The sequence below is a fragment of the Beta vulgaris genome, chromosome 6, assembly GCF_026745355.1.
Source record: "Beta vulgaris subsp. vulgaris cultivar EL10 chromosome 6, EL10.2, whole genome shotgun sequence".
Taxonomy (NCBI): domain Eukaryota; kingdom Viridiplantae; phylum Streptophyta; class Magnoliopsida; order Caryophyllales; family Amaranthaceae; genus Beta; species Beta vulgaris.
The window spans coordinates 21,295,306-21,323,013 of record NC_079207.1 but is presented as its reverse complement, the minus strand read 5'-3'; the positions used below and the strand labels follow the sequence as shown (position 1 = coordinate 21,323,013).

Below are 27,708 nucleotides of genomic sequence, written 5' to 3'. Positions count from 1 at the left end.
CATTAGTTATTACCATATCACAAAGCAATCCCTCGATAACATTCTAAAGCTTAATAATTTTGTGCGAAAGAAAATCAAGCCTAAAAAGTTTTCTGCCAGGGACTAGGAAGATTTCACACAAACCGATCTCCCCTACCACAAGCCCAGCTCCTCATTAGGTCAAAAACAACTTCTGAAAAAGGTCTTCTTTGTCCTCTCCCAATCCAGACTTCCGAAAGCCAAAAAATATCTCCTAGTACACTCTTTCACTGACATATAAAATGAAGCCACCCGAAAGGAACTTCAAACCAGACTCCTCCATCTAACTGTAGAAGCTAGTCTGCTCCCAAGAACTTATCAAAATAGCCCAAGTAAAGTAGAGTATACACTTTCTCCAACTCCTTTAAAAAAAACCAAACCTTTCTGACATCTACACTTGTCGTAAAGCAGTTTTTAACTTTTATTTTTCTATTTCACAAGCACTAAGCATCCATTGGTGGAATTTATTTAAGTTGCTTGCTTTTGTTAAAGTACAAAATCTGTTGCTCTGTTGATAAAGTTTATTTTATCCAGGTTGTTGTTCGGAATCTAATGGCACCTTGTAAGGAATGGATGAAATTTGCTGAAGGTGATCGTTTAAACACTGAATATGAAATAGGTGTTGAAAGTTTTATAAAATATGCTTTTGAGAAGACGGGGGAAAAGCATAAGATCAAATGCCCATGTGTAAAATGTAAAAATTCGTCCTTTGGATCTCCACATATGATTAGGGATCATTTGTTAGCTTATGGAATCATTCAAAGCTATACATTTTGGTATCATCACGGGGAAAGGATAGGTGAGGATAATCCTGAATCACATTCTAAAGAAGCCGATGAGTCCCTAGAATATGATAATGAAGATGAGATGCAGAAAATACTAAGAGATCTTTTTCCTAGTCATGGTGGGGAAAATGACACACAAAGTGCTTCACCGAGTCATGATAAGCCATGTGAAGATCCTAATGATGATGCACAAAAATTTTATAGATTGTTCGGAGATTTACAGACGCCATTATTTGAAGGATCTAACTCTTCAAAATTATCTGCAATTGTAAACTTGCTTCATATTAAAACTCTTGGAAGGTGGAGCAATGAGTTGTTTACTATGCTTTTGCAATTTTTAAAAACTCAATTATTACCAAAAGAGTCAACCCTTCCCGATTGTTATTATGATGCCAAAAAGACCATTAAAGATTTGGGTCTTTCATATGAAAAGATTGATGCATGTGTTAATGATTGTATGTTATTTTGGAAAGATGATGAACACTTAGAGTAATGTAAAATATATGCAATGCTGCAAGGTGGAAGCAAAGTAAGCATAGTGGAGAAACTCCAATAAAAGAAAATGGTAAGAGAATACCTCATAAGGTACTTCGATATTTTCCACTCAAGCCAAGACTTCAACATTTGTTCATGTGCTCCAAAACAGCTTCTGACATGAGATGGCATTCTGAAAGGAATGTCAAAGCTGGGGTGATTGAGCACCCTGCTGATGGAAAATCCTGGAGAACAGTTGATGAGCAACATGCAAATTTTGGTTCAGAATCACGCAATGTTAGGTTGCGGCTTATAAGTGATGGATTTCAACAATTTTCTAATGTTGCAATCCCATACAGCAGTTGACCTTTTATGTTAGTTCCATACAATTTGCCTCTTTGGATGTGTATGAAACCATCTAGTATGATGTTGTCAATGCTTATACTGGGTCCGAAAGGTCCCGATGATGTTATTGATGTATATTTAACCTTTAATAGAATAGTTGAAAGAGTTATGGGAAGTAGGCGTGGAGACTTATGATGTATCCAAAAGTGAAAATTTTAAACTTCGTGCAGCTTTGTTTTCCACTATTAATGACTTTCCAGTGTATGGAATATTATCTAGCTGGAGTACAAAGGGGAAATTGGCTTGTCCTCGTTGTCATAAATAAACCTCAAGCTTACGGCTAAAAAATTGTTATAAGCATGTGTATATGCGTCATCGACGTTTTCTTCCTATTAAGCACTCTCGGAGAAAGAAGAAAGATGTCTTTGGTAAAAAGGAGAAAGAAAATCCACCACAGCCATTATCCGGGGATGAAGTCCTTGAGCAAGTGAAAGATCTTGAAGGTGTTTGTTTATCTAAAGATCCTGCTGTGAGGACTCAAATATCACATAAGGTTAAGAGGGATAATTGGAATAAAAAGAGTAAAACACTTCTGTTACGACACAACTTAAATGTAATGCACATTGAAAAAAACATTTGTGATATTATTTTGGGGACTATCATGAACATCAAAGGAAAGACGAAAGACACTACCAATTCTGGACTTGATATGGAGGCGTTAGGTATAATGAAAAAACTGCATCCTATCAAAAAGGGTGACAACATTAAAATTCCTCATGCACCATATACATTAATTAACTAGGACTCAAAAGGAGATATTTTGTAGATTTTTAAAAGAATTGAAAGTTCCAGATGGGTTTTCTTCTAATATTTCTCGATGTGTTAATATGGAGTGTAAGATTTCTGGATTTAAAGAGTCATGATTGCAATGTTTTATTGCAAAGCATACTCCCCCTTTTGATACGTGGCCTTCTTGTGAAAGATGTTTCAGAGCCTTTGATTGAGTTGTGTCAGGTTTTTAGTGTGCTGTGTGCTAGATCAGTTCATGTGGAACATCTAAATCAGATTAAAGCCCAAATTCCTTTGACTCTTTCCAAGTTAGAAACATGGATGCCTCCTCCTTGTTTTGATATAATGTTGCATTTGAGTATCCACTTAACTGATAAGGTAATGCTTGGTGGCATGGACCTGTTCATTGTCGTTGGATGTATCATGATGAACAATATCTTCATACACTTAAACAATATGTACGTAATAAAGATTGCCCAGAAGGTTCCATAGCAGAGGGTTATATTGTGGATGAGTGTATGACTTTGTGCTCAAGGTACTTAGTTGATATCAAAACAAAATTTAATCGCCTTGAACGACATTATAATGGTGATGATTGTTACAAAAGACTTTCAATCTTTTCTCACCCGGGAAGACCATTAGGGGCTACGAAGAACATTTATTTGGATGTGTATGAAAGAGAGCAAGCTCACATTTATGCATTGAATTGCAGTGAAGTCGAATCATTCTTTGAGTAAGTAATTGAGCTTAACACTTTTATTTTCTTTTAGCCTAATCTTTTCTCTAATAACTCTTTTCTTATACAACATAGAGAGTATACTAAAATAATGGCAAACGAGGAAGTTCAATTCTCACAGCATGATCGGGATGTGAACTTTATACATTGGTTTAAAAAAAAAGTAAGGAGTTAATATTTAGAAATCAGCTTGTAGACAATAGAACAACAAGCAATAGGCCTGTGATATTTTGCATACATAACATTTTGGGGGATTGAAGGTTAGTACACCAATGATGCTACTGAGGAATATTTACCCAACATTTAGTTTGTGTAACAGTACTAGGCTGGTAAGCAAGCATGTAAAAAACCGAATCATCCAAGTTGTGGTCATTTCAAGACTCAGGTAGCAACGGAGTATAAGTATTTTTACCCCGTATGATATTTCGTCAGATGAAACAAAATTTCCTATAAGGTTTCAAAAAAAGGCATTTCCTATGATTGTGTTAAGAGTCAACCACTATCTCTATCCCATGGTGAATTTGTATCTCCTAAAACCACTTCTCAGCCATGGCCAATTTTATATAGCCACCATTTTCTAGAGTCATGAGTAAAATGCGTCTAATAGAATAATTTTTATGAAAGAATATAAAATGTCTAATACATGAGGAAATTTTGATCTAGCACATTGATGTAGCATATAAAAAAGTCTTCCAAAATATATGAGTTATGTATATGCTAAACAACTTTATAATTAAAATAAAGGTACATTTTTATCATACAAGAAAGTTTTTGATCCAATAGACGTAAATAATCTTTTATATGTTTTCATTATAGCTATCTAGCTGATATATAAATATTCTTATTAAAGTAAAAAATTCCCGTGCATTATGCACGGGTTCAAAACCTAGTTTACTCTTCTAGAGGAGATAAGATAAAGCAAGCACGTATTGACCAAAGCCAAGTTTTGTTTAAATAGCAGATTCACCCTTTTATGTAGTGGGTGTAATGGTATTAGACGAATATTCTGTAAAACTAGAAAAATATAGCTGCTAAAAACACACAAGAATACAAGATAGTGTGGCCATAAGTAGTTTGCTCAACTTAATACAGTGCAAACCAAATTCCTAATTTTCCCTGCTGGTAAGGATCAGCAAAAATTTTTAGCTTACTCACGGAACCAATATATATCCTGTAACTCTGCAAGTGTGATCTGCATACCCTCTTCTTCAGCTCAGCTGGTTTGTTTGCTTACTTCTGCATCGAAAACCTTGTAAAAGATGGTAACTTGTATAGAGCGATCAGTTCCAGTAGAAACTCTTAGAAATAATACTGAAGTACCTTCATGCCACAGTGCCACACATAGAGCAACCATCTGCCATACACATTTTTGCCATAGTTCAGGCTACTCGATTCTCTACAAGAAATAAAGAGGTGAATATCATGTGACCACAATTTCCTACAAATGCTTAAAAATCAATTAGAGCAAATGATATATTTACTTCAGATACGGTTTGCATGCATCTGAGCTTCATCAACCTGCAATGATATATTATGCAACAAATAAGGCTTTGTTTGGTTAGATGATTGGAAATGATTTTCTATGGGAAAACATATTCTAAGTGAAGACACAACTGTAAATTAGTTTTCCTTTGTTTGGCTCCTTATATAAAGAAACATAGAAGTTATAGACTAAAGGAAAAACGAAAATGGAGGGGAGAGGATGGATTGGAGAAATTACGAAGAAAATGAAAAGGATGGGAGTTAAATGAGATATTCCTCCCTTAGAAAGGACAAAGTTTCCATCTTTAAGGGGACTGCTTTCTGCCGTTTGCAGAAACTCGATCTAAATCTTACAAACAAAGCAAGCAAAAATGAGAAAATCGCTTTTCCATGAAAATGTTTTCCTCCCCAACCAAACAATCTCTGATTTGAATTTATACTTACCAATTGGCCACCTCGGCATCATAGAGAAGTCCTTCATCAGCCATAAGCAACCGTCCTTACTTCCAGAAGCACATTACAGCATTGAAGCATGTACAACTTAAAAGCTTTGCCTTCCATCGTGAGCCTAATGTTTGGAATTATCAAGCAGTCCCATGACCTTCATCAGAAATGCATATTCATAAGCCTTTTCCTCAGACTGGCCATAGCGACCACCTTCACCAAAATGTCCTCCATTCATTTCTGTCTTCAAGATAACAGCACGGGAGCAAACTGTACATGTTCTTTCTCGTACTTTAGCCACCCATTTCGCAGCTTCCCATACTCCGACCCTGAGATTAACACATGAATCATGCACTTAACTTCATTGACCGAGTCTTTGCCACTAGCTAATGCTTGAAAATAGTAGAATCAATGTCCGGTTTCCCTAATGGGGGTGAGCTGATGGGAACCAAGTCACGATTTAATGGAAAGGATATCAAAATTACCTCGAGTCGTTATAAGCTGCAGTCACAAGCATTGAAGGGTAGCAAAGTCCTTGATTTACATTGTCATAAGGAGAATATTCCATAATTATCTTGAATTCGCTTTTTATTTTAGGGTTTCCAAATTCATCATAGTCCAATATGGTTAAAGGCAAGCTGTCATCCATCAATGTATTGCATATATCAAGGAAGGGAACCTGATATGCAAAGAATGTGATCAATAAAACAGGTTGAGCAATTCCTGGATAAATGCTTCTCAAATATATATGAAGCTTATGTCTACAGCATCTGCAAGAATAATTTCAGACAAGGCGAAGATTGCAGCAGTTTGATCAACAACCATCTTCCTCGACGGAAAAAAAAAAGAATGAACTAAATGAAGCATATGGAACCAATGAACAAACACATAGTGCCTGGCAAATGGACAACAAAAGATGAATCTCTGATTAAGTCTTGATGTTTACACTCTACATTCCATCTGGTCACCCGCCACCAAGATCCCAGTTCTTGTTAATAAATGAACCAAACCAACTCAAATTATAAAGCGAAAAAAGAAGAGGAATAATAGTAATAAAAAATGTTATTAAGTCTTGGTGTCTCCACTCTACAATCTATTTGGTCACGACCTCTCTAGATACTGCCCACAACAAGATGCACATTGGTTGCTGTTATTAGCTTCACAAGGAGCTTCTTTTACTTGAACGAGTAATAAAATAGTTAAGACAGGTCTGACAAAAACAGAGGAAATGTATTCTCACTTGGAACCATATAGAAATGTAAATCATTTACCTTCAGAATCACAGCACAAAAGAGATCAGGGTGAAAATTGATAGCTGCACCCATAAGCAGAGACCCAGCACTAGATCCAATGGCGGCCAGCCTACCTTTTGTAGCGTAGCCCTCATCAACCAGATACTTACCACACGAGACAATATCGTATATAGAATTTATCTTATTAGCTCCACTTCCCCATTCATGCCAGGAAGGATAAGGACCACCTCCACCCCTGCTCATCAGAAACATCAAGTCTTCATTTCAAAACCTTGAAATAACGAGGGGTGGGGGGTGGTTGCCTAGAGATTAGAGCCGACACTAGCAGCATGAAGAAGCTTCTAAGTCTAAGTGTACAAAATCCATCAAATCTTTTTATGATGATTATACTTGACATTTTAGTCAAATCTACACAGCACAATGTAACCAATATTTACCAAGTAACACAGTTATTATAAGCAGGAATTTTCAGGGATCAAAAAGAAGGAAGAACGCCAAAGCATCTTGCTCCTGCCAAAGCAAGAGGGCTGACTGGGATTCTGAGAACGTTACCAAGACCCATTTAAATGAGAATGGCACAAATTTCAGCTAAATACTACTCAAATAAATGAACTTACCTTACATCAGCCAATGCCACAACCCATCCACGATCAAGTAAGCAGAGGCGATCTGAGGACCAGCTTTTGTCTAAGACTTCACCATATGCCCCATATGCTTCGAGAATCCCAGGAGACTGTCCTTTGTGATGTGTATCTCTGGAGTATACTATAGTTAAAGGAATCTCAGTGCCATCATGGGAAATGACCTTGTGTCTTTCACAAACGTAATTCGCTGAAAATTCTTCCCAGCTCTGTAATTTTTCTACTTCTTGATAACACTTATCATTGCTATTATTTAATAATAGTTTATCCAACTTTGCTGAATCAGGATGTTCGCTATCAGTAGCACAAACCTCTTCTTGGTGAACGATGGAAAATCTACGTTTAGACATGTTATACTCAACTACTAAATCAGGCATCTGCAAGAACACAATGTATATATTCAAAATAAATTAGAATGTACAGAGCTACATAGAAGATTTAAATTGAGAGTTCAACCAAGTGACTAATTCCATGAGCTACTTGACAAGATATTGTACCCCTTATATATTTTTTTGTTTGTGATACAGATCCTCTTGATCCTCATGGATCCATAGAGAAACCCCCTGAGCATCAGGTTTCAATTAGGGTAACACGTCAGAGTTCATTTTTTGCTATAAAATGTAATACCTCAAAAGCATACACCTTCCAACTTGGCAAACTACGTGAGAGCTACAATCTATATTTTGCTTCCAAAAACAATATTTAACAGAAATTAACTGCATCATGGAATGATCTCGTCATCTCGATCAACTTTTTGAGAGGAAAACAATTTCTTTAACACCAAACTAATGTAAAACTAAAACAAAACATGACAACTGATAAGATTGATTCATTTTAAGACCTTTCTATTTAATGAGGTTAATCAGAGGTCATACCACAGGAGAGGAAAGAATCACACGATATGCCGAGGTCATGTAATCATGGTTTGACCCTGGGGCCACTCCGCACAACTCAGAAGGCAGGGGGAATGTCCAAGGATTCAGATCATTAATCTCCATGATGCGCTGAGGAAAAGCCATATTGGAAAAATTAATACAATGATTAATCAAAGCAATAAAATTAGTTTGGAAATATATATTATACTTTGACGCTCATAGAACGATAATAAGAGTAACAGATTACAGGCCTTGTATGAACAAGATTAAGGACCAGAGCCACATATGAATACTGAGTGACAGCTAAGGAAACATATAAATGAACAAGAACTCAACTAACAAGAGGCATGAGATGGTATTTTGCATCATAAAATTCCTACTTCCCAACAAGTAAAAAGTCGTGGAACAATATACAAGTGAGGTTGACCAAAGAATTAAATTTATTATTTATATCCGCGTGGCCTAGAAATGCTACCATGCCACGTGTCACCCTTCACTTTACAAATGACATGGCGCTATGTCATCATACACGCACATAAACGCTTATTGTTTTCTCACTAAAAATAAAGCAAGCAATAAGTAAATAGAAAAGGTAAAACTCATGCTCATGTTTAATAAGGTAGATCATTTACCACCGCTCCAATTTCACAACTATGCTGACAAAGTAATTAGAAAAGATAAAACTCATGCTCATCAATTATTCTTACTCTTTATTGCTCAACTTATTTTAGTTCGACTTCAATTTCTTATAACACAATAATTATGCCCAATTTTTTTTTATTTACTCAAAAAGAGTTCTTTAAGAAAGATAAGAAAAAGTTTCAAGTTAAAAAACTAAAACTTAAAAATTAAATTATTACATTATTTTTCAATTAACTAACTGAACTATGTTGGTCACAAAACTTAATCAACAACATATCTTCTAATTTTACGTACAATTCATTCTTCAAAGAATTTCACAACAGTAAAGAATAATAGATCCAGCTTAAAGCTAATCAAGTAAATCACTTTAGAAAATATTTTGTTCAATTGTTGGTTAAACAATTGGTCCAATACTGTGCTAATTTTGTATAGATAGATATCAAGTTTTTTTTAATTATGCTTTAGATAAAAATGCAATTATAAACTACAAACAAGTATATATAATCTCAAACTATTTAGTGGCCTGTTTGGAATTAAGCATTTCATTTCAAATGTTGGATTTGGTCCAAAGCATTTGAAATTTGGAATTGGATTGGGCCAATTTCCATGACATTTGATCCAAGGCCAAAAGATAGAATTTAAAATTCCAATTCAACCCATATCATTTGAAATATTGTTGAACACTCATATAGCCATGTATTTGTCTAAATTTCTCTTGTGCACTTTCTTTCTCATCCCATCCAGATAAAAACCCTCATGTTCCCAGTAATAACCACTCCTTCTCCAACCAAAATCCTCCATAAATCTCCATCGTTAAACCTTCCCAACCTCTCTTTCTAACATTAAAGACAAACACTAACTAGAATAAATTTATATTTCACTTGATTTATGTTAAATTTCGTGGTTTAGGGAGGAAGAAATGAGAAGAAGCTTAGGGCAGCCATTGATGAGTGTATAGGAACAAAATAAAGGAACAGTGGAGAGAGAATAGAAGAGAGAGATTGTATTATTATGTTATCTATCATACAATGAAAGTACAAGAATATACTACTTATACTAGTTCACCTAATTATAAAACTGGAAGTAACAAACTAAGTCAATAATACTTTGACTAAATCATAAACTCCAACACCCCCCCTCAAACTGAAAATGGTTGAAAAACAATTTCAGTTTGAACTGATGGAGTGAAGTAGACATAATTGCAGCGGTACAGAGGAAGAGAAAAACTGTGCCGTAGTAACATCTCATGAACTTGTTGTCACTTGCTAGCAACTCAGATGAACAAGAAGAAACATCTAAACATTGAAAATGTGTTGATATACCACCAGGCACCAATGTAGCAACATGAAAATTGTGTGGTCAATGTACCAAAACCAGTACCACGACGAGAGCAGAGAAAATTAAGGTGCCCTCTTGACACACCATCAACAACACGCTTTGGGAGCTGCGCCCAACTATCCATGATAGGACTAGCAAACATCACATGATCATATACATCCCATAAACTCGTACCAAGAGTCTAATTACTCCAACTATCAATACACCAACGCAGCAACTGAATCACTAACAATGCAAGCAACTGCCTATCCTCCAAATACACCATATGAACCAACCACCACTCACACATAATACACCAAACACAAGACACCAGCCAAAAGCACCAATATGCCACAACACACCAAGTTAAAAAAAAAACTGATCACAGAACATAAAAGGAGAAAAGAATGTGAAAGTGTGAAACAAAAACTAACCATCTATTGGGTCAAAACAAGATCACAATGGATCATCAAGAAAGACCTCTAATGGGTCACAAAGGATCACTATGGATCACAACAAAGGCCACCATGGGCACAAAATAAGCCACTATGGGCAACAAGCCTCTATGGGCAACAAGCCTCTATGGGCAAAATGACCAACTATGGGTCTTAGAAAGAAGCCTCTATGGGCTGAAAAAAAACCACTGTGGGTTGAAAACAATTGGACCTCTATGGGTCTTAACAAACATGCCACTATGGGCTCAAAATTTGATCTCTAAGGATCATAAGAAATAACCATTATGGGTCTTGAAGTAAAGGATATCAAACAAGTTCTCTGGAAATTTAACCTCGGCAACTTGATTGATGACCATAAAGAGAGGAAAGAAAACGATCCTATGGATCATGAGAAATGAGCCAACTATGGGCTAAGAAATGAGAAAAGAAAAAAAACTTTTGATTTTGATTTTCACTTGAATTGAATCGAATTTGATTGATTTGATTTGAATGGAATTGTATTGAATTGAATTTGAAAATAATGAAAGAAGAAAAGAGAATAACTATCATCAACTAACACCAATCACCATCTACCATCATCCAAGAATAACCAACAACATCATCACAACAACATAAAACGTTCAATCATCATCACAACAGCAAGAAACCCAAACCCAACACAGCAAAAAGCAAAAGCAAAAAAAAAAATAAAATAAAATAATCCCATCATCATCACAGCAACAACACACCCAACACAACTACAACAAATTCAAGAAAACTCAGCATCCCAAATTCACCAATTAGCACCAAACTATCAAACATTACTCACAAAAATAGTGAAAACGCAACAATCACCTAGAATCCTGCGATCGAATTCGCCGAGTAATTCATTGAATTTCTTTACGGAAATTCCCGATTCCGATGATTTTCCGGCGAGTTTAATTTCCTCCGGCGGAAGTTCCTCCTCCTCTGCATCACTCAATACGACGTCGGATTCTTCCTCACCGACCATGATACAAGAAATCAAGAACTGAACAGATTATACTTCTTAATCGTGGACTAATCGTATCTTTTGATTTTAATTTGAGGATTATCGATAATTTGAAAACCCTAGAAATGACACCCATTGTTCGAAATTAAACCCAAATCACCTTCGAAGTTCGAAATGCAAAAGAAACCAGAAGCTTAATACCAAAATCGCCAGAAATTCGAGAAACCCTAAAAATTTGGGGAAAACATTTCAAGAATCAACAATTGTTTGATTCAAGGTTCGAAAAATTACTTTGTGAATGAAATTAGATGACAAATAGGAAAATTGAATCCTAATTGCTCAATTTTGAGCGTGAATTCAGAAAACTTCGAATAGAAAATTTTGGGGAAAATTATGAGGAAATAGGGATTTGATTTGAGCAAGAATTTTGTGCGGAATTTACGAGCTAGGATCATTCCTGCTCTGATACCATGTTAAATTTCGTGGTTTAGGGAGGAAGAAATGAGAAGAAGCTTAGGGCAGCCATTGATGAGTGTATAGGAACAAAATAAAGGAACAGTGGAGAGAGAATAGAAGAGAGAGATTGTATTATTAGTTATCTATCATACAATGAAAGTACAAGAATATACTACTTATACTAGTTCACCTAATTATAAAACTGGAAGTAACAAACTAAGTCAATAATACTTTGACTAAATCATAAACTCCAACAATTTAAATTTATATCACATACAATGACTCAGGCCAACAAACTAGTTTATGTTAGAAACAAGGAGCTTAGTCATAGTATCCACTTATCTAGTACTCAAAAAAAGAGAAATACACTCAAAGGAAAAGGAGCATCCAAAAGACTCTAGAAAAATTTTCTGCAAAAAAAAAAAAAAAACTAAGAAAGACCTGAATATTTGACTGAGATCGTTAACAGAACCTAACAAGTAACAATCATATATATGGGGGAATCGAGGCATATTCACAGATGCGAAGTATATACCAAGAATACTGATCCAATAGTTCTACAATCTTTAGTCAGAAGTGATGTCTGTTGAATGACGATATTAACCCCAAATAACAGCTCAACATCTGTTCTTTTATCTAATTTTCAGCTAATTTGAGTTGACAAACTAAAACTAATACAAAGAGTCCCAGTGCGTCGACTTCCAGTGACATTGTAGATTAAGCTTGTTGAATAGGTGTATACATTTTGGTTTTTAAGCTACATTTAAAAAGGCTTTTTTTTTTTTTTACGTGCTTATCTTTTGGTGAGGCAGTGGCTTTTTTCAACATGAGAGTTACGGCAAGGGGATTCTCTGTCTGCTTTTCTTTTCACAAGTGCAGGTGATGTGCTTGGTAGGAATTATCATGAGGGATGTGAGTCATGTGACGGTTGAAGGTATCAAAGCAGGGAGAGACAAGACCCTATTTTGTTTTTAGCTGCACATCCAGAAAATTGTAAGTACGTTTTTACAATCTTGTAGATTTTTCAGTTGTTTTCAAGGTTAAAGAACATCTTTCTATAAGACCATGATGTTACTGGAGAATTTGCTCCTTTAGTGGGGTGTCAAACTCAAACTCAATGTAGTCTGCTTAGTCATTTCAGTGTACATCTAGGAGGAAATCCTCGCTTAAAGACCTTCTGGCAACCTATGTTCCTGAGAATTCTAAGAAGATTGTACAAATGGAAGGTCAATTTATCACAAAATAAACACCGTGCTGCAAACTTGCTTGTCCAGCATTCCTCTTCACTATCCCTTACTATTTTAAATTCTACTGGCTGTTGTGATTTGTGAGGGTTAACAAACTTTTGAGAGATTATTTGTGATGCAAGATTGGTGGTAAGAAAAGAGACCATGACCAATTGACCATCATGTGCACTTGAGGGATTTGGTGCATCAGCCTACAGCATAACGTGGTCTGGGGCAGGTTGGTTTTTGAAACAAAATTATCCTGGTTATAAAGTGGTTGTGTCTATTTCTCCTTGAAACTGAGTCAGAAATCAGGAGCCCATTTATTAAATTGGATTGAACGTAGCCTGTTTAATATGCCTGTAACAAAGTCAGGATCTCTACAAACTCTATACATCAAGCTCTTTGTCTATTTGATTGGCCTGTCAGTTGGGTAGAATAATTTCCTAAATCAATACTAGTGACTACAACTGACAATCTCTAGAGAGAGAGTGACGATATTATGTGCAATGATTAAAAAGGAGTCAATCAGAGTACATATTTGGTCAAGGGCTCAATAGATGTGATTTTATTAATGCACATATTACCATTACTAGTTTATAATGAAAGAAAAGGTGTCACTAATCGATAGTAATGATATCTCAAATTGGGTCATGACATGTAAAAATTGACATTTTTAGCCCCCCATGATGCTAATTTCCAGCTTTTTTCCAAGCAATGCTACCTTTTATGTATGATTGGCTTGCCTGCAAGGATAGTAGCTGATAAACGATAGCCGATTTTGCAATCAAAGTGATTAGTTTCTGCATGTGTGTGTGAGATATTTGGTACCTTGCAGTTGACGTCAATAGGCAGATTCACTGAACACGTCACGGAAGACCCCTCTTCATCAAGAATGAGGACCAAATGTTTATCAAAAATATCCATATCTCGCAAGCAAGTACCTTTTCTAGGCAGTATAATATTCTGAAATATACAAACAAGGAAATTATTACAATATTTTACACGAAAAATAAGCATCTGAAGAAGATTCAGCCATTCAGGATTGTCAACCATTCTGTAGAAGTAATTGCAATTTAAAATGATAAGAAATGTCTAACAAGTCTATACCTGAAATTAAGATATAGGCAGAAGAGTAATTCATGACTAGAATATGCTTCAAGGACAATGTCTATACCTAAATTCTTATTACATAACCTATCATGCTAATCCTTTATGTACCTCGTGAGGACAGAAAGACAGAAGAACAGAATCCTGAAAATTAAGTAGAACAGTGACTTCTTAGGGTGCGTTCTGTTCAACTTAAAAAATTAAGTTTCAGGTCCAATAAGTTCAGATAAGTTCAGATAAGTTTAGATAAGTTGCAATAAGGTCTAATAAGGGCAATAAGTTCCAATAAGGTCTAATAAGGTCCAATAAGTTCCAATCAGGTGCAATAAGTTCCAATCAGGTGCAATAAGTTCCAATCAGTTCCAATCAGGTCTAATAAGGTCCAATAAGGTCCAAATAGTCAATGTTTAATAAACATTTGTATTATTGCCCATTATTTTGTTATTCATAATTTCATATCACTATTAGCTGATTATGTTATTATTAGAATTTTAATTAAAGTACCACAATGATTATATAGTATTATACTTGTATTAGTGTCTATTATTTTATTATTTATTTGTATTATGTCTATTATTTTATTATTTATTTATATTATGTATATTATTTTATTATTTATTTATATTATGTCTATTATTTTACTATTCATATTATTATTAGCTGATTATGTTATTATTAGAATTTTTTATTAAAGTACCACAATGTATAATATTATTGTCTATTATTTGATTATTCATATTGCTATTAAATAATATTATAATCATGGTCAAATAATTAAGGTTAACAATAATAATAATTATTATAATTACAATATTTTGCAATAATAATTATAATTACATTATTTTATTATTTATTTATATTATGTCTATTATTTTATTATTTATTTGTATTATGTCTATTATTTTATTACTCATATTGAAATTTTTGCTTTTCTACTAGTGTTTTATAAAATCAAAACAAGACTATTAGATATATTAGTGGTGAAAGTTATGTACAGGCAGATATATAAATAGTAATTTTTTTTGTTAAATTAATTATAATAAGAGAAAATTAATAATCATTATTTTTTAAAGGACGAATTATAATAATTATTACTCCATAAAAAATTTTGAAGGGTAGTATTTACGTTAGTGGTAATATTTATGTTATTAATGATCAATTTTTTTATCTAATAAGGTCTAATAAGTTTCAATCAGGTCCAATAAGGTCTAATAAGTTTCAATCAGGTCCAATAAGGTCTAATAAGTTTCAATCAGGGCCAATAAGGTCCATAAGTTGAATCAGGTCCAATCAGGTTTAATAAGTTCCAATAAGTTCAGTTCAGGTTCAATAAGTTCAGTTCAGATAAGGTCCAATAAGTTCAGGGCCAATAAGTTGAATAGAACGCACCCTTATTTCTTTAAATTCAAAAGCCCTAGTCTTTTATCAAAAGAATCCGATGCAGTTAGCTCAAGTGAAGCAGGCGTGTTTTGTTCTATATTCAACAAGACATCCCAATACTCTATATCCTTTGTCGATGTATAACATGTGTTTAAGAAACAATCAGCAGAGATGAACCAGAACATAAAGGAAAAGATAACTGGGTCCAGCAGAATTTATCTTATCCAATTTGAGATATAGCAACAGTAAAAACAACACACTTTTTAAGCAGTTCTTGCAGCTCTATAATAATACTGGGTCGCATTAGAATTCTTCAGTAAGTTCAACCATCAACTTGTCGAAAATATGCATTGATCTGGAGCATAGAAACAACCACGTTAGGTTGTTTGCATATAATTATTAAAATCAACCTTCTCTTGATTTTGCAATAACATAGTATTACAAATATAAATGGCAAAACTTTGTTACAAGAGTCAAATGCACCCTTCTTATGTTGGAAGGAGGGAACGTTATGAGCTGCTAATGAATTGTACTGAAGTATATTTGAAAGGCGTCAAAGGTATTCAGCTCAAGAAACATATCTACCCACACTACTGAAACTTTCTTGTCCCTTGGCTATTCCATCAGACCACTGCTTTACCCCCTTCCTTCTCATGTTCAATTATTACAAACTCAAAAAGCACATGCAGAAGTAGAAGCTTATGGGGGCTTTTTAGGTTTCTTTTATTTGATAATTCATCATAAACATCATGTCGATCAGGAAATTTAGTGCGCTTTTCTTATTTGTTTAACATACTAAATTCCATAATTCATATCCTGCTCCTTTTTAGATCAGTGTGACATGCAACTTTATACGACTATCTGTACATATCTTAATCAAAAAAGCTTAGCCACACTTAAAAACATATCTGTAATTTGGAGAGGGGGGGGGGGGGGCAATTAAAGAATAACCTGCCAATTAGTAGAATTTATTTCTTCAATTCTGCAAATGCCGAGGTAAAAGTTTCCACAAGGTAGCTTCTCAACTTCAGCTGAAGGGTAATTTGTCAGAACAAAGAAAAAACCATGATGATGTTCCAGAAAATACTGCACACCGTGGACACGCTTATGTACTCTGAGAAGACTATTAAATGGATTGGCCGCATCAATGATATAGACCTTTAAACAAATAAAAGATGTACTAGATTATGTTGCATAATAGAATGTGAAATTAGTAAAGAAAGGAACATACATAGATTCAATCACACCTCTGATGAAGACCTTGAGTTGGAATTAATTGTAATGAACTTGCCATCCTTTGTACAAGTAATGTCCACACAAAACCTAGAATCATCCTCTGTATATATTATTTTGTCAAACTTTGACCCCATTTCTGTACAAAGGACCCTGGCAAATATCAGGGTGTAAACATTCCGATAATCCACCATTAAAAACACATACAATCATGATACGAGAATATTACCTGTATGGTCTCTGATTATCATCAGCAACAGTGTAAAACAGAGCAGAACCAGCTTGAGCCCATGCCAAGCTAACCACGGCATCAGCTGTAACTCTTGAGATTATATGACCATCCCTCAAGTCTTTAATCTGAAGGGTGAATCGCTCAGAGCCATTTACATCAAGCGTATAGGCCAGAAAGTTGTGATCAGGTGAAACCCGACATGCACCCACATGGACATAGCCTAATGAAGGGAAACTAATGATTATTTTTGAAGAATTACAGTATGAATTTAAATAAACGAGGCCTTAGATGAGAGAGAAATTCCAGGATAGGAAACATGGCTTAACATTATATAAAATAATCACGAATTCGACATGAAAGATGGCACACATCATTAACAATTCATCATCTAAAAATAAGTTTTCTTTCTACAAGTAGAAGTGTGCTAGGACCCAGGTTTTTAAATACAATAAAGCTAAGATAAATGATGGAATTCAGATGAGCAAGGGATAGATAATTGTATTAAGTAAGAACACAGCAGCTCACTAATACAATTCCTTACTCTTCGAGAGGTAAGGTATCTCCACCTAAGGCCTCAGATCATATTCAATTTCTGGATGCCTTTACAAGAGTGGGATCCCTTCTATTTATACACAAGTCTCCTCCTTTCTACAGCTTTCTCTCTCCTATAACCACCTCATAACAGCCTACTGCCACATGACAGAGAATACCAGAACAAAGAATCTATCTCTTAGTCACCCAGGTGCTACCACTTGTTGCTCATTTTCTGCTGCCCCTTTTGCCCTTGACTTAGGCCTTCTAGAATATGTGTAAATGATAGGAGGAATTTGCGTGGTCTTAGCAACACCCCCTGCCCAATCAAGCACCTTGTCCCCAAGGTGGAAGCTAGGAAAACGCAAAACGCTCCTGAATATCCTGCACATCCTCCCATGTGGCTTCATCAAGTGACATATCACTCCATTGAACCAAGATTTCTGCGGGTCCTGCTGGGTTTAAAGTGTTAGGGCGACAGCCTAGCACTTGGGATGGGGAGGAGGGTAGCACCAGGTCAGCTGTCAGCAAGGGTGGTAGGACTGGAGATACGGGTGCTGTACCTACAGCTTTTTTGAACTGAGAGATATGAAACACCGGGTGTATTTTACTGTGGGAGGGTAATGCCAACTCATAAGCAACTGAGCCAACCCTTTTAAGTATGGCAAATGGTCCAAAGTAACGAGGGGCAAGCTTCTCATTAGGCCTTCGAGCGAGGGATTGCTGTTTGTATGGCTGCAGCCTTAAATACACCAAGTCACCCACCATGAATTGCACTTCTCTGCGATGCCTATCCTCCTGGACCCTCATGTTATTCTGGGCTGTCACTAAGTGAAATTTGAGTTCATCCAAAACTGCATCACGAACTAAGAGCTGGTCCTCCAAGGCTGCAACTGCCGTACTATTTCTTTCGTAGCGGTACAGAGGAGGAGGTGGTCTGCCATATACAACCCCGAAAGGCGTGAAGTTGGTGGCCGAATGCTTGGAAGTATTGTACCAATACTCGGCCCAGCACAGCCATTTAGCCCATGTGCTTGGTTTCCCCTGGATGAAACACCTCGAATAAGCTTCAACAGATTTGTTTACTACCTCCGTCTGGCCGTCGGACTGTGGGTGGTATGCCGTACTCCGGTGCAGCAAGGTACCTTGGAGTTTGAACAACTCCCTCCAAAACAGGCTCATGAACACCTTATCGCGGTCTGACACAATAGTGGCCGGAAACCCATGGAGTTTCACTACTTCCCTAGTGAACACTTGAGCCACCGTGACGGCAGAAAAAGGGTGGCGCAGGCCAATAAAATGTCCGTACTTGGACAGGTGATATACCACCACTAAGATGGAATCCCATCCCCCGGATTTGGGAAGGCGCTCTACGAAATCCATCGACACATCCTCCCATATGAGGTTAGGGATAGGTAATGGCTGTAATAACCCCGCCGGAGCAAGGGAAGATGTCTTGTTTTGTTGACACACGTTACATTCTTGAATAAATGTGGTAACGTCTTGCTTCATTCCCTTCCAAAACCATTCCGCAGCCAACCGTTGGTATGTTTTAAAAATTCCTGAATGCCCTCCTAATGGTGTTGCGTGATACTCGTGTATGAGACGCGAAGTAATCGCCCCCTTTCGAGGCACCACCAGCCTGCCTTTATATTTGAGCACCCCCTGCTCCTTTGTAAAACCTGCCAAGGGAGCATTCCCAGCCTGCACTTCCTCCCGTATTTTCTTTATCTCAGAATCTTGTGAAATGGCTGTCAAAATTTCAAACCACTATGGATGGTGGGTGGACAACATCACATTACATTCTGTCCGTGGATCTCCCTTGCGTGACAGTCCATCCGCAACCCTATTGCTAGCCCCAGTTTTATATTTGATTTCAAAATCATAGCCAAATAGTTTGCCCACCCACTTTGATATTCCGGCCCCACTTCCCTCTGGCTGAGCAAGTGCTTGAGACTTTGTTGGTCGGAATGAATCACAAAATGTCTCCCTAACAAGTAATGCCGCCATTTTAATACGGCCAACACTACCGCCATAAGCTCTTTTTCGTAGATGGATTTTCCCCGCGCTCGTACTCCAAGGGTCTTGCTGAAATAGGCTATTGGGTGCCCCTGCTGTAGTAAGACAGCCCCCAATCCGTAACCTGAAGCGTAAGCCTCCACTACAAACGGCAGATCAAAGTTTGGAAGAGCCAAAACTGGGGCTGTGGTGAGAGCCTCTTTGAGCAAGCTGAAGGCTATGGTGGCTTCTTCGGACCATTGGAATGCGTTTTTCTTGAGTTGTTGAGTGAGAGGTGAGGCTATGGTGGCGTAGCCCTTGACAAACCGGTGGTAATACCCTGTTAACCCCAAGAAACCACGTAATTCCCTCAAAGTCTGTGGAGTGGGCCATTCAAGCATAGCTGAGACTTTGGAATTATCCATGGCTACACCATCGGCTGAAATTATGTGGCCAAGGTAAGCTACTTCATGCTTACCAAATTCACATTTCTTTTTATTTGCATACAACTCATTTGCGGCCAATACCCCTAGCACTGTTTTGAGGTGCTCCTCATGTTGTGCCATATTCCGGCTATAAACAAGGATATCATCGAAAAAGACCAACACAAACTTCCTCAAATACGGTCGAAATACATCATTCATAAGAGCTTGAAATGTTGCCGAGGCGTTGGTAAGACCAAACGGCATTACCAAGAACTCATTGTGACCCTCATGTGTACGAAAAGCTGTTTTTTGTACATCATCTTTTTTCATCAAGATTTGATGGTACCCCGATTTTAAGTCCAACTTGGAAAAAAACGTGGCGCCATTTAATTCATCCAACAATTCATCAATAACCGGAATTGGGTACTTATCGGGTACCATCACATTGTTCAAAGCCCTATAATCCACAGAAAACCGCCATGAACCATCTTTCTTTTTAACCAACAAAACCGGGCTAGAGAAAGCACTGTGGGAAGGCCGGATAATACCCGCTTCTAACATGTCATGAATGAGGGATTCAATTTCATCTTGGATATCTATAGGGCCGTACACTAACAGGATCTACACCATGTTTTAAATTAATAGCATGCTCCCAGCCCCTACTAGGAGGGAGACCTGGGGGAAGATGAAATACCGAAGGAACTCAGAATTGGCTGTAGGCACTCCGGCACCTCCTCGCTCACCCTTGATTCTTCCACTGCAGCTCCCATATGATTACATTCTACCAAAAATCCCCCACCGTTTTTCCGAATTGTGCGAATCAGGCTTTTGAGGGAAACCCCAGCCCCTGCTCAGTGACGGGTCGCCCCTTAAGGTCACCTTCTCCTTCCCCACCGTGAACAGCATAGTTTGAGTCCTCCAATTGGTGACCATAGTGCCTAACTTCTCGAGCCATTGGATGCCTAATATCAAATCCGAGTTACCGAGAGGAAGAGGTAAGTAATCTTCTGTTATCACCACCCCTTGCACCACCAAAGGAATGGCTCGACACTCGCCGGATCCACGTACCTCCTGTCCGGTTCCCAGAGATACCTCGAAGGATTTGTCATGGCAAACGGGAATTTTTCAACAGCTCCACCGTCTGAATCGAGATGAAATTGCGGGTGGCCTCTGGGTCTATCATCACTATCACCGACTCCCCGTAAATGGTGCCCTATAGTGTTAAGGTTTTCGGGTTGGAGAAACCCATTACTGAGTTTAAGGAAATTTCTGGGTTAGCGGACGCCTCAAGCTGGTGGTTGTTTGGTGTTTCGGGGTAGGTAGCGTTTCCAACTCTCCATACTCCACCTCTTCTCCGTCATCGCAGCTCAGGAGGACACTCAACTCCTTCCTTTTACACCTGTGCCCTGCTAACCATTTGTCATCACATCTGAAACACAACCCTCTCTCTTTTGTGTTGGAGTTCCTTTTCACTAAGCCTTCTTATTTCTCCATAAGGCCTGGCAATGGGTAGATGTGTTTTGGGCTGAGTTGGGGATACAATAGAGGGTGAGGAAAAAACGGACTGGGCAGGGGTAGTGTTTCTTTGTGGGTTGTAAGTGTGTGTTTGGGCTCGGTTCACATGGGAGGTGTTTGAGGTTATTTGGGTGTTTGGGCTGTGGCTGTAGCTGGGTCTGGGCTCCCATCTTCTTCCTACCCTTCTATTAAGCTTTTCCTCAATCTGGGTTGCCAGCTCCATGGCATGGTCCAGTGTTCCGGGCCCAATTACCCTCATCTCATTTTTAATGTCATCTTTCAGTTTACTAATAAATTGGGCTTGGGCTATATTCTCCGGTATATTATCCAGTGGGGCCATGAGTTCTATAAATCGGGTCTCATATTCCTTCACACTCCCCTCCTGGTGGTGGTTCATCCATTGCTCTTGGAGAGATCCCAAGGCGATATCCCGGAATTGTCGCAAAAGCATAGTTTTCATCTCCGACCACTGGGTAATGGGGAGGCGCCGGTGCTCCCACTGGTACCATAATAACGCCTCTCCGTCTAAGGCAACCACTGCTGCCTCCATCTGCTCCTCCGGGGTTAGGCGGTAGAACCCGAAGTACCGCTCGGCTCGTAGTATCCAGCCGTCAGGGTTCGTCCCGGTGAAAATGGGCAGATCTAACCTCTTCGCCTTCCAATTTCCACCTCCACTAACCACCTTCGTAACCTCCTCCTTCGTCTCTAAGATAGCCCTCATTCTCCTCAAAACTCCGGTAGCCTCGCCGTGGCCCTTCCTCCTCAAACTCCCGTTCTCGGTTTCCCCCTCGAGCGAAACCTCTCCTTCCTTCTGGTGACCCCGGATCAGAGGGTTCCCTCCTGGGTTCTACTCTACCATCCACCTTTTCGGCGAGTTTCGCCATAACCTCACCGAGCTTCTTGGTGGTTTTCTCCAAACTTTCAGCGATCTAAGTTGCCATCGTTTGCTGCATTACCCCGACCACCTGTTCGACTGCTGTGGCTACCTCCTCCGTGAGCGTAGCCCTTAACTCCCCCAACCCCTGTTCCAGCTGTTCTATTCTCTGAGTTTGGGAGGTTCCGACCATTGTTTCTGCTTCCAGAATACGACCGCTCTGATACCAAGTTGCTAGGACCCAGGTTTTTAAATACAATAAAGCTAAGATAAATGATGGAATTCAGATGAGCAAGGGATAGATAATTGTATTAAGTAAGAACACAGCAGCTCACTAATACAATTCCTTACTCTTCAAGAGGTAAGGTATCTCCACCTAAGGCCTCAGATTATATTCAATTTCTGGATGCCTTTACAAGAGTGGGATCCCTTCTATTTATACACATCTCTCCTCCTTTCTACAGCTTTCTCTCTCCTATAACCACCTCATAACAACCTACTGCCACATGACAGAGAATACCAGTATAAAGAATCTATCTCTTAGTCACCCAGGTGCTGCCACTTGTTGCTCATTTTCTGCTGCCCCTTTTGCCCTTGACTTAGGCCTTCTAGAATATGTGTAAATGATAGGAGGAATTTGCGTGGTCTTAGCAAAGTGCCCAAAATATGCACTATCTTCTTCTAGCAATAATGAAGTTGTAATGTTTTGCATGCTACCCAACTCAAAAGGTTTCTACAAGAAACTTCACATTTATAAATGAGAAATTCAACTAGGGATAGATACAAATTACAGAGTGCATCAAGAAGCAAGCCTGAGGCATGGAGGGGCTATGAATTACATCACGGTTCTGCTCAATAGATGCACCTCAGAACACGTTTTAAATTTTTGTTGCATATAAAACAGGAAAATCATGAATCTGGCGGCCAATATTTATATGTAATGACTTGTATAAATTTTTTATAAAATGTGATTTGGATAATTATCTGTAATTAATGACTAATTGTATGCTAAATATATGTGCTGTGTGCACCTTGTGAGGTAACATACTTTGCTTTGAGCCTTATGTCCAGACTCCAAGATTTCTGTCATCACAAAAGGCATACCTATATTACATAAAAATCTAACACTAGCAACTAGCTGATCATCAGATACTCCTTTCACCAAAAACAGATAGAAATGCTGAAATTAGTTGGTACCAGTTGGAAATAAGCTAGAAATTTACTATCAACTACAACAAGCCCATCCATTGTTAAGATTCCAAAACAGTTGTAACTATATCCTAAACTGTGTTTTCATATTTGAGACATCAGACATGTAATATTCTGCTTTCTACGCATTTCATTCAAAAAAAATATGTATACTCAAGCTCAACTATACTTCACAGATGATATCCCCATAATGAAGGCCTGAAGAGCTTCATAGGTCTACAAATAAACTATATACATACGATCCAACACAATAGTTGCATGAATGATTGAATATGTCAGTGTCGTATAATATATTACCTCCTCAGCATCATAATTTCAAATCTTAGCTAAAGATGATTTGTGGATCTAGAATACTGATCCCCTTTATCCCCAAATAATAGGCCACATATAATTTTGGAGATCTTTTATAGGAAATTGAGTCAGAAAACTATAACTAACTTCACTATTCATACTTTTATATCTTTGGCTCACACCACATAGTCTTCCCTTAAGTTTTTATTTAAGGGTATTATAAAGCGTAAGATACGGAAGTTCAAAGTTTAACCAGCTAAATTTAGAGAGTGGTCCATTATTTTGGGTCGACCCAAAAAGAACACGTAGCCAAGTATTGAGGGATGGAGGACTAGGAAGTAATGTATTTAATCATGATTGACCACCAACATTCAGATAGCTTGCGACGTTCCTTTTTCCTACAATATATACATCATCATCCTTTACTGTCATATTTTGAGCTTATTTCACGAAATTTACTTTCACATTTATCGTAGTCACCTAACAAGCATATTGACTCTGCCGCAACATCAACTAATAGCTTCCACAGGCATCAATGATCATGTCTTACGAATTCAATTTAGTCATGTACACATAATCAGTGCAGCTCTTTCCCCATTCCATAATATACTAAGATAAATTGTACTTCAAGTTCCTTCTCTTCTGTCTTTTTCGTTTTAATTGTGCATAGGCTGTGGGTTATTAACTGTTTGTCTTGCTGGGGGGAGGGGGAGGGGGAGGGGAGGGGGAGGGGGAGGTTCATATTTCAATATCTCCCCAAAACTAAATGTAAAAACAAGATTACCATGTTTTTGAGCAATCTCATTCCAATCCAGCAAAATCTCCTCCCTTCTGAAACCCCTTCTTATGCAACTAAACAAACTTCCTAAACCTGTATATCCCTCTGTCTCCAGTCTTCTACATAGAACAGGGTATTCTTTCCCTTCTGGAATGTATTGGTAGTAGAACCTGGGAAAACCAGCACAATAGTCAGACAAAAGGAAGCAAAAACGCGTAGTACCTCCAATGAAAGACTTTAAGGATTGCAAATAACACATAAGCAATTCCAGGTGATGTCACACCCTACTAAAAGCTGGCAGGAGAGAGGTAAAACAGCTTAGCCATTGCAAAATTCTTTGTTTACCTAAATGTTACTACAAATCACCATCAGTAAGATACAGGATGGATCTATTGATTGTTAATAATTCGCATTTTGACTCCAACAATAATTGAAAAATATAGTGTATAAGTTAGCATCTCAATTCTCAATCATCCAAACTTAACCAGTTAACCACATAGTTGAAACTGGAAAAATGCTACCACAGTGTGAATAAACACAATCCAGAGAGTTGTAATCTGAAACTCATGATCAACTAACCAAACATCAAATACTTGATAACAAAACAAGATTAAACCTTTACATCAAAACAATTTATCCTAAGATTACCAATTTACCAATAAAAAAATTCGCCTCGAAGCAAGTTAACTATTACTACATCTTTTCGAAATCCAAACAAAGCTAATTTAGACAATGTAGTATCAATTTACTAGAAATGCCCGATTCATACTATAAACGCTGTAGTGTTTATAACAATATTAACAGTAGTAGTATATTCAATCATAAATGTAGTACTATATTAGATGAGTAGCATAAAAAACAACATATTACTAGCATATATTAGCTATACTAATACAACCATATTTTTTTACTTCAATAAACTACCTTTTCATGTTACTAGATTCACCCCATCCCAAAATATGATTCTTTTGCACAGACTCGAAGACGTACATTTAACTTACGATATTTTTCAATTTCGTATATAGCTTTTCCTTTTCTTATATACATTAATGAGAATATTTGATAAAAGATTTAAAAATTTGACTCCTGAAATACAAAACGGAACCATATTTTGGGACGGAACACTACTATTTAGTAGTATTAGCTCGATAATTTAGTATAATACCGAACCACAAACATCAGAAAAAGATAACCAAACTGAAAAATGAACGAACCAAGGACCCCAACGTTCAGGGGGAGTAGAAATGTTGGATGGAATGCGACTAATCATCTCAGAGAAAAGCTCCTTTTGTTTAATAATAGTGTCAGCCATGAAAGCTTGAGCATATGAGTTTTCTTGATGGAGATAAGAGATGAAATCTGGGTCGTTGATGTTAGACATCCAATGGTAAGGATCGTCCCACTTGCGGCCATGAGCACTGAGTTTGAATGGGAGTTTCTTTGGGAGAGGTGGGTCAATGTCAATGGAACTAAAGGGTTTTTCAGTGTGGGTCGAGAACAAAATGGCGCGGAGGAAGCGAGGAGAGAGAAAGATGGTTTTTGTGGGTTTCAATAGTTTGGTGGACATTGAAGGACTTTGGGATGAACTGACAAGTAGAGGTAGATCACTGTAAAGAAAATTCCTGCTGATTGTCTTCTGGGATTTTGGTTCGTAAATTTGGGCGTTGGGGTTTAAACTTTGGGGGGTTTGGTCCATCACATGTTCAGGTTAAGATAACTTCAGTTATGATTTATGAGTTCATATGGGGTCTCATTTTTAATTTTACTCTCTTATCTTCATAATCCTAATTTTTAAAAAGAGTTTTGCTAAATGACGTTATATTTTTCTTTCTTATGTTTCTTGTATAAAATACCATGGTCTTTTTTTATCTTTTATTTTCCATTACCTCATTCTTTCCCCTACCGTCCTCCTTCTATTTTTGCTCACCTCTTCCCTTCCCTCTCATCTCTCACTCTCTCTCTCATCCTTTTCCTCCATTTGAAGGACTAAAAGATCTCTAATTTTTCCGATAAATTCACATTTTCCAACGTATTCAAGTTATTTGACCATTTCGTCATATCGGCAAAAGATGCTAAAATAATTAATTTTTTTTAATAACACTGATGAAATGTCTTGAACCCGACGTTTGGCATTACTTGCAGGGCATTTTTTTTTGGAGTGGACATTCTTTCACTCATAAGCTAGCAGCAATAGCATGGGACCAATTATGCAGGAGTAAAGCATTTGGGGGATAAGGTTTTAGAGATGTTTTTGGATGGAATGTGGCATGTTTACAGAAGTATATATGTCTGGGCTATAGCTTCAAAGCAAGATAATGTATGAATTAAGGCTATGTTTAGTTCATCTTATTTTAACTGATATGATGATATGATCAAATTAATTTGATTTTTTCTGATATGATATGATCTGATTTGAACTTATCTGATCTGATTTGAACTTATCTGATTTGATCTGAACTTATATTTTATAAAACATATTAAACTGATATTATTATTACTGTGTATTCCATGACTAGTATTAAACAACTATCATTTATTACTATGCACAACTTTTAATAATAATAATAATAATATAATAATAATAATAATAATAATAATAATAATAATAATAACATTAGTTTTTTTAAAAAAGAACACATTAGTATATGAACATACAATCAAATAAAACTAGAATTTTTTGCACGCGATGCGTGCTTGATTTTTTTTTCGAAACATAAAATCGATTTTTTTCGAAACATAAATTAGATTTGACATACGAAGTATAATTGTTTTTAGTTGCAAATTTTGATTGGTTTAGTTTCTGTCACTTCAGTCTCTCACCATTCTTTTTGTTTTTTTTTTTTTACTTTTCAAAATTAGATTCTATGAACAAAATAGAAAATTTATTGAATTTATTTATGATTTCTAATATTATACTTTTTTAGTTGATTTTTGAATTAAGTACAGTACTTCATAAATTGTAAAGAAAATGGACTCTTTGATTTCACATCAATTTTTTCATATGTAGTAGTTTGTGAGTGATTGTGAATTTGTTATAATTATATTTTTGGTATTTTTGTCTGAAGCCTCATTTGATTTGTAAGTGAATTTGTAATTTAGAATTGGAATGTGATAACTTAGTCTCTTCATTTGGGGACACCATAGCTCCCCCCTTCTCTTATATAATAGAGATATGATGTACTTTAAATCTTGAATGATATTTTACATAAACCTTTTTACCTTGA

The 27,708-nt window shown here is 37.0% G+C and overlaps 1 protein-coding gene across 3 annotated transcripts; it reads right to left on the bottom strand.

The window, feature by feature from the left end:
- Positions 1-3,915: 3,915 nt before the first annotated feature.
- LOC104896136 (uncharacterized) lies at positions 3,916-26,094 on the bottom strand. 3 transcript variants are annotated; one of them, XM_057395552.1, is made up of 14 exons: positions 25,141-25,160; positions 24,491-24,654; positions 23,238-23,289; positions 16,861-17,083; positions 16,646-16,784; positions 16,350-16,556; positions 13,740-13,874; positions 7,843-7,971; positions 6,944-7,344; positions 6,345-6,561; positions 5,559-5,752; positions 5,074-5,402; positions 4,629-4,665; positions 3,916-4,543 (listed from the first exon to the last, which is right to left on the bottom strand). In XM_057395552.1, exons 2-12 carry the CDS (start codon positions 24,509-24,511, stop codon positions 5,198-5,200), a joined length of 1,923 nt encoding a protein of 640 aa, XP_057251535.1. In that variant the 5' UTR covers positions 24,512-24,654; positions 25,141-25,160; the 3' UTR covers positions 3,916-4,543; positions 4,629-4,665; positions 5,074-5,197. The 3 variants fall into 3 exon arrangements, with proteins under 3 accessions (XP_057251535.1, XP_048503592.1, XP_048503593.1); XM_048647635.2 differs by lacking the exons at positions 23,238-23,289; positions 25,141-25,160 and adding an exon at positions 25,699-26,094; XM_048647636.2 differs by lacking the exons at positions 4,629-4,665; positions 23,238-23,289; positions 25,141-25,160 and adding an exon at positions 25,699-26,094.
- Between the last annotated feature and the right edge of the window lie 1,614 nt (positions 26,095-27,708).

What these genes read in the sequence shown, in the direction of transcription:
- LOC104896136 (XM_048647635.2), bottom strand. Translation starts at nt 26,051, where the DNA reads ATGTCCACCAAACTATTGAAACCCACAAAAACCATCTTTCTCTCTCCT. An exon ending in CCTGAACGTTGGGGTCCTTG is followed by an intron (nt 24,655 to 25,698) that starts GTTCGTTCATTT and finishes TGGTTTTCCCAG; the next exon opens with GTTCTACTACCAATACATTC. An exon ending in TAAATTCTACTAATTGGCAG is followed by an intron (nt 13,875 to 16,349) that starts GTTATTCTTTAA and finishes TGTATATTTCAG; the next exon opens with AATATTATACTGCCTAGAAA.